This window comes from Hyposmocoma kahamanoa, unplaced genomic scaffold (assembly GCF_003589595.1).
Source record: "Hyposmocoma kahamanoa isolate Upper Pololo Valley unplaced genomic scaffold, ASM358959v1 66, whole genome shotgun sequence".
Taxonomy (NCBI): Eukaryota; Metazoa; Arthropoda; class Insecta; order Lepidoptera; family Cosmopterigidae; genus Hyposmocoma; species Hyposmocoma kahamanoa.
Window position 1 is genome coordinate 17,911,241 of NW_020653854.1, and position 7,620 is coordinate 17,918,860.

The 7,620-nt window shown below is 38.1% G+C and overlaps 1 protein-coding gene and 1 pseudogene across 1 annotated transcript; both read left to right on the plus strand.

The window, feature by feature from the left end:
* The first annotated feature begins 434 nt into the window (after positions 1 to 434).
* On the plus strand, positions 435 to 2,317 carry LOC113231950 (ELMO domain-containing protein 2). Its single transcript, XM_026466511.1, has 2 exons — positions 435 to 1,086; positions 1,204 to 2,317. Exons 1-2 carry the CDS (start codon positions 568 to 570, stop codon positions 1,624 to 1,626), a joined length of 942 nt encoding a protein of 313 aa, XP_026322296.1. The 5' UTR covers positions 435 to 567; the 3' UTR covers positions 1,627 to 2,317.
* A 2,896-nt stretch (positions 2,318 to 5,213) lies between these two features.
* The window catches only part of LOC113231598, an 11,217-nt pseudogene continuing 8,810 nt past the window's right edge, over positions 5,214 to 7,620 (plus strand).

Below are 7,620 nucleotides of genomic sequence, written 5' to 3' on the forward strand. Positions count from 1 at the left end.
TTATAATTCACGCTAACTAAAACTTCAAAAGATATTTCTAAACGTAGTACGTGAGCCACCGGCACCGAAAGAACATTTTTCCATTTTTTTTTTTAATTTTTGGAGGAGAATGAAGAAAAATAGTTTAGAAACATTCGAAATAGGTCCGTGTATTGCACAGAAAAAGGGTATTCCATTTCACGCAGGACATCATGCATGTTGCCGCTTTAGTCACAAAAATAAATACCTTTATTTATCTCCACATTAGAAAACAAAGGAATATTACCGCAGAGGCAGGTAGAGGTACACATACATACTATTACTTAGAGTATTGCATGCAATTACATGCATTCGATAAGGTCACACTCCCCAACCTTAAGACTATTTTTTTCCATCCTCAAGTCCCCAACCACAAACTACTAATACAAGTCCCCAACCGAGGTAACCCTGCTGTCACTGACAAAAAATTGATTCAACGAGAAAAAAACCTTTTAGTAAAATAAATGTCAATAAGTCAAATCTAAGTCGTCATGACAACGAGAGTTGCAAACTGAATCTCAAAAATTTACGTATAAATGGTGTTTAAAAATGCCATTTTTCGATATTTGGTCAGTATTGCAATGGTACCTACGACCGCTCATCAAATGGTTTTTGAGGAAAACCACACGTTTATGTGAATTGCAAAGAATTTGTTACGGTGACCCAGCTGGTACCAAGAGAACATGCAATGTTGAGAAGTCGTTGATGCTGTCGCGTACGAAAGACATTAAAGAAGTTGTTTTGTACCTGGACGGTATGGTGGCAGAGCGGAGATTTGTTCCTGCTAATTTCCGCGAGATTTTGACCCCATCAATTGGAATCATTCTCAGGGTGAAGAAAATCAAGCCTCAGATTCATGAATCTTTTGTTATATCATTCCGTCGTAGTTTGGAGCAAATTTGGAGCTACAGACTTTTAATGAATGATGTAGAAATGCTGCGCGAAATGCAATTCAATAGTGCTGACCTGGAACATGAGGAAAAGCTATTGAAATTATGGACCTTGCTGGTGCCTAACGAAAATTTGATAGGCCGAATTACGAAGCAATGGCAGTACATTGGCTTCCAGGTAATTTTTTTACCCTTATTTTAGTTGTATAAAATTTTATATGAACCATAAAAAATATGTAATATTGTATGTGTGTTTAGAAAACTCCTGCTTATATTGTCCATTTTCTGTTCACAGGGTGAAGATCCAAAAACAGACTTCCGTGGTATGGGACTTCTTGGTTTAGAGAATCTACTGTTTTTCGCAACTGAGTATCCACAAGCCTCTAGCCACGTGTTGAGTCACTCTCATCACCCAAAGTATGGCTATACATTTGCAATAGTTGGTATCAATTTAACTTCAATGGCATACTACTTATTAAAGGATGGGTCAGCCAAAACCTATATGTTTAATGCTAAAAGACACTTGCCTGATATTAACTTATTTCATAGATTTTATTGCTATTTATTTTATGAATTTGATAAGTTATGGATAGAATCCAAACCACAGAACATTATGGAGTTCTCTATGATATTTAAAAAGTTTGAAAATGCAGTAAGAACAGAATTAGCTGACCCTGCATCAGTATTTAGAATAAACATTGAAGTGGATACTGTATAATTAGACAATTATTACTATCTATACACAGTGATGGAATTCAAGACCAATGTTTATGAAATCGTGGTAGCCTAATGGTTTGACCTACTACCTCTCAAGCAGAGGGTTGTGGGTTCAAATCTGGGCTCGCACCTCTGAGTTTCTCGAAATTTAATTTGGAATTTAACATGAGCTTTTGGGTGAAGGTAAACATCGTGACGAAACCTGCATGTCGAAGAAGGTTCCCAACCCTCGGAAAATGTGTTAAGTCCCCAACCTGCATTGGGCCAGCATGGTGGACTATGGCCTAAACCCTCGTCTGGAAGGAGACTCGTGCCCACCAGTGAGACGTATAAAAGGGTTGATGATGACAATGTTTATGATGTTCAAAAAATTGAAGATGACACTTTGGCTGTGACGATTGTTTACATTTTTGGTCTCTTAATTCTGTTGCTGAGTATACATATATGTATATAATTTTGCAAATATATCTGTTTGCTTTGGAATTGAATGTCAGGTCACTTGCATTCATAGGGTAATAATTATAATTTGTAAAGTGTGGATTTTAGTGTTAATTATGTGTGAATAGGAAAAGTATTCTAAATTATATTTAGATAGCATGGTAATAACCATGCATAGAATGCACAAGTTGAAGTTTGTTATGTTTTTGTAAAATTCTCTATAGAATAATAATAATAATAAATAATAAATGACGCATACACTCAACATAGCCCCGCACTAGGGAAACCCTGTGTCGCGGGTGTCATGGACACACACATAGACAACCACAAATTACACCCAAACTCACGAGAGAAATAATTGTAGGCCATACAACTATTTCTCCCGGCCCGGGAATCGAACATGGAACCTCTGCGTGGCAGTCCGGCATGGTAACCGTTCGGCCACGGAGGCAGTTATTATATATAGAGAATTTAAAGAGAATAGATGTTAAAATCAGAATGATATTTAATCACTTTAAATCTTTGTGTCCCTTTTGTGTACATAAGTAAGAGGTAGTTGTTATAAATTCATGATTAAAGACAAATGTAAAGACTATTGTATTCACTCTGTGATTCATGTTACATAACACCATACTAAAGTACAGTATCACCTGACTAATTTGTATGCAAGTACTTTAAATATCTTCAATCACGTGTTTAAAATTGTATTTATGAAAATATTATTATGTTTTGTGTAAAGGGGACATTTATTTGGGAGAATCTTTCGAACATCTTGAAGTATGAAGAAATCTCTGCAGGTGATGTTATTTAAAGTTAATGTGACCGTTAAGATGGCTGGTCGCGTGAGGCGTCTGGCACCGAGTGTACATTCAAGAATTGCTACCTTTTCTGAATAATTGCTACCTTTGATATATTATGAGAACTTTAAAAATGTGATTGACCACCATTCTGACATCGGGACGGCTGGTCGCCACTTTGTTCAGCATGAAGGAAGCAGATTTTCCAGAAGTATGTATTACCAATATTTGCTACCTATTTGATACTTTCACAAATTAAATAGAACAGTAGCAAATAGATAGCAATTATTGGTAATACATACTGGAAAATCTGCTCCATTCATGCTGAACAAAGTGGCGATCAACCATCCTGATATCAGAATGGTTGGTCAATTATTTGTTTAAATTTCTCAGAATATATCAAAGGTAACAATTATTTATAAAAGGTAGCAATTCTTGAATATACACTCAGTGCCAGACGCCACACGCGACCAGCCATCCTGACGGTCACAAGTTAATTACGCTAGGGCAAGGCCGTCAAATAAGCATAGGTACCATCTGAATCAGGCAACTTTTAGAGTTTGGGTTTGATGTCAGTCGTCGTTACCTTCTCGCATTATAGCGGAATGAAATCGTAATTTCATCGATCAAGACGATTTTATCAAATAATATTTGTTTTAACACCAGCTATCAATTTGTACAGGATTTCTGGGTGGTCGCCACTTTTAGAAGAAATTTCAAATTTCATACAAGAATGGTAGACAAGAGTTAGGGGTAGGTCAGGGTCCATAGTCAATTCAAACTCAAAAGTTTGTTTTTTCAAACATCGCTTTCAGATTGCAAAGTAAAATGAAATATTCATAAGTTTTCAATACGTACCATGATGTCGTAAAATATCATTATAGCAATTTCTTTAATTAGTTGGTAGTAAAATTACAATCATATTATACCTCATGTATGTGACCTTATGTTTATTATCCAATGTAGGTAGGTACATTTAGGGCTTTATCATACTGGCGATTTGCGACCGAGTTCATAGCGATAGAAGCCGAAAGCGCAGCTGGTCTCCGCGATTTCGCAGCGACAACGACGCCGTGAGCGCGCTTCTCAACTAATCGACTGGAAAAGAGCGACTACTTATGTGCTGTTTTGCAAACGAGCAAAATATATAGTCCTAAAAAAATTGTTCCTACCTGCAATTGTTAGACCTATTTACATTTAACGAGTTTCTGCATCTGATACAAAATGAGTTAAGACTTAGGACATCACTTAAGTTATCAATGTCACCTGGAAAAAGATTCGTAATTACTTTAGGGTACGTTTTTAAAATTAAGTTCACAACGGGTAATAAATTACTTCTTTGTTGACGGGTAAGCATGACAAAAATGTAGGTACAGGGTCAAGAGCACGTCAAGCTTGACACTTAAGATTTAAATCCATCTGTATGCCGCTTACGATAAGAACGGTCCAAAGTACAAAGCTAGACGTGCTCTTGACTTACCAAATTATTATGACTGCAAGAAAAAGTAATAATCAACACTATAGTGCTTCAATAATAGCAGCTGGCGTGTTCGCGCGATGCGCGCTCACCTGTCTCGCTTGAATTTGCTCGTCTTTCGCCAATATAAAAAGTCCCTTACGATGATGATGACTTGCCGTGCCCTGGAATTATAGTAGAAAATTTCTCAGCCTCCACCAGATCAACGCAATTGTCTGGCACTTTTATTTATTACAAGGTATATATAATATTACGTGTTACTACTACGCGTTCCATGAGGCACTATCACCCTATTTCAGTTCCCTTATAGACAAAACAATTTTCAATGTAGAGCTAGCAAGAGCTTGGATAGTGTGCTGAGCAATCATGACCTGAATGTTGATATATTCAATTGTAATGTTGATGCGCTAAAGCGTAAACTCATGGACTCTCTATTTATTTAATAATTTGTGACTGTTGGCGCAGGTAGGTATTGGGTTGTTATATTTATGTATGTAAGTGCATGTTGTTAACAAATACTGTTACCATAACAAATATTGTTCGTTTGTTTCATGCTCATGTTAGATTTGTCTGAAGGTACAGGTGGAAACCTGTAATTGACTTTATGTTAATAATAACGGCCATACAAATATTACTTCCGGCACGGGAATCGAACCCGGGACCTCTGCGTGGCAGTCCGGCATGGTAACCATTCGGCCACAGAGGCAGTTGTTGTTTCTTTCCCTGTTTTTATTAAATGGTTGAAGCTGTTAGTTTTCCATAAATAAATAAATAGATTACAGGCATTGTTACGCGTAAGTTATTGACTTGTTATGTCAACGATATCTTTGCAAAAGATAATTTGTGATGTAGAAAAGGTTATCATAAAAGGCCGCGCCAAAATTATTTTTGTGACTTTATCGTTCGAACATAAGTTTTAATTTTGTTGATATTCTAAATAAAACCAGTGAAAAAAAATGCTACAATTAATAGCAATAGCGTTCATTGGTATCCTTCTTTATCTATACACAACAAGAAATCTTAGTTACTGGAAGAAATCTGAACAATCTCTCAAACGATCAGAAAACTGATCGTTTGAGAGAGGATTTTTCTAATATTGACTGTTTGAAGCTAACACGGTAAATGAGAAGATAAAAATTTTTAACAATCTGTTAATAAAGCTGTATGACTCTCATGCCCCACTCAGACCAGTGCGCGTTAAGCATCTGCCTGCGCCTTGGCTTACACCATCAATAAAGAAAATCATGAAACGTAGGGACAAGGCCAAGTCGATCCTTAGGAGGTTTCCAGGTGACGATAATTTGCTTTCCTATAAACTGCTGCGTAATCTTTGCAACAGACTGTGTCGTGACGCCAAACGGCGTTACATCCATTCGTCGATGGAAGGCTTGTCTATGGGTCAAACCTGGAAGTTCTTGAGATCAATTGGTGTAGGTAAAGATCGTGACTGTACTGTTGACTTACCCGATCTCAATTCACTCAACAAATACTTTACCAACTCACCATTTACAGTTGCTGACTCTATCAAGACTTCCACGCTCACCTCTCTGGGCACTGTTGCACGTCCTGCTTATGAGCCTTTTTCTTTTCGCGAAGTCACTGAGGGGGAAGTTAAGAAAAGTATCCTATCCATTACTTCCAAGGCCGTGGGTGAAGATGGTATTTGCCGTGACATGCTGATACCTATCCTGGATGACGTTACATCAATTATCACACATATTATGAATTGTTCACTTGCAACTGGCGTCTTTCCTAGCGACTGGAAATTAGCCCACGTCATTCCCATCCCTAAATCCGCTACTCCCACGGCTTTCTCCCAATTTCGTCCTATCTCCATCCTACCATTCCTGTCCAAGGTCCTTGAAGGCACTGTTCATAAACAACTTTTCTCATTTGTCTCTCGTTATGATCTTATAAGTACATATCAATCCGGTTTTCGTCCTGGTCATAGCACAGTAACTGCCTTACTTAACGTCACGGATGATATTCGCCACGCCATGGATAACCGATTGTTTACCATTATTGTGTTATTAGACTTCAGCAGTGCTTTCAACTCTGTCGACTATGACATCCTTCTTGCCATTCTCTGCTCTCTTAACTTCTCCCCTGCTGCAATCGCTTGGTTTTCAGACTACCTCCGCAATCGCCTTCAAAGGATCAAGCATGATGACACTTATTCTGATTGGTCTCCTTTGACTTCAGGGGTGCCTCAGGGTGGTGTACTTTCACCTCTTCTCTTCTCGCTGTTCATAAATGAACTCACAAAACGAATAACTCCTCCGTTCCACTTATACGCTGATGACGTGCAAATTTATCGACACTTTGATGTAGCTAATACCCTATCTGCCATTGAAGATATTAATAAAGATCTTCTTGTGGTGAAGTCTTGGGCTGATGCGTTTGGTTTGCTTATAAACCCAACGAAATCACAGGCAATAATCGTAGGTAGCAACAGACTTTACTGTAGGTTGGACATTGATAATCTCGCCAAGGTTTCGTATAATGGAGTGAGTCTTCCATATGCTGATAATACAAAGAACCTGGGTCTGATAATTGATCATACACTGTCTTGGAGACCGCAGGCAAATGAGGTTAGTCGACGCATGCATTTTTCCTACCACTCTCTCAAGCGGCTTCAATTCTTCTTGCCATTCAATACCAAGGTTATGCTTGCTCAGTCTTTACTACTTCCTCTTCTCGACTATGCCGATGTTTGTTATTTGGATGCTACTGAGGAGCTGCTTAACAAACTGGAGCGCCTACAAAATCTGGCAATCCGTTTCATATTCGGTTTACGGAAATATGACCGTGTCTCTGAATTTCGGACTAAGTTGAAATGGCTACCAATCCGACTTCGCCGAGATATGCACGTTCTTTGTCTCCTTTACAAAATTCTACATTACCCCCAGCTTCCTCATTATCTATGTTCCCGTTTTTCTCCCTTATCCCCCAGTTCCCGCCCAAAACGTACCTGTGACACTAGATCACTAATAAATCCTCAATCCAACTCGAAATTCTTCCACAACTCTTTCACGGTAAGTGCAACTCGTATGTGGAATAAACTGCCTGCTGGCATTCGTGACAGTCCATCGGTGCCATCTTTCAAACATAAATTAAAAGAGCACTACCTGTCGAACGCGTTAGATAGTTAATAGGTAACATATATTATAAAGTACTAATTTGTTTAGATTATAATATATATTCTGCTTATGTTTGTATTTATGTATATAAAGTTCATGTAGGGTCACTTGTTCGACAATGAGCCACCCAAAATTCAAACGAT

What these genes read in the sequence shown, in the direction of transcription:
- LOC113231950 (XM_026466511.1), top strand. Translation starts at nt 568, where the DNA reads ATGCCATTTTTCGATATTTGGTCAGTATTGCAATGGTACCTACGACCG. An exon ending in GGCAGTACATTGGCTTCCAG is followed by an intron (nt 1,087 to 1,203) that starts GTAATTTTTTTA and finishes TTCTGTTCACAG; the next exon opens with GGTGAAGATCCAAAAACAGA.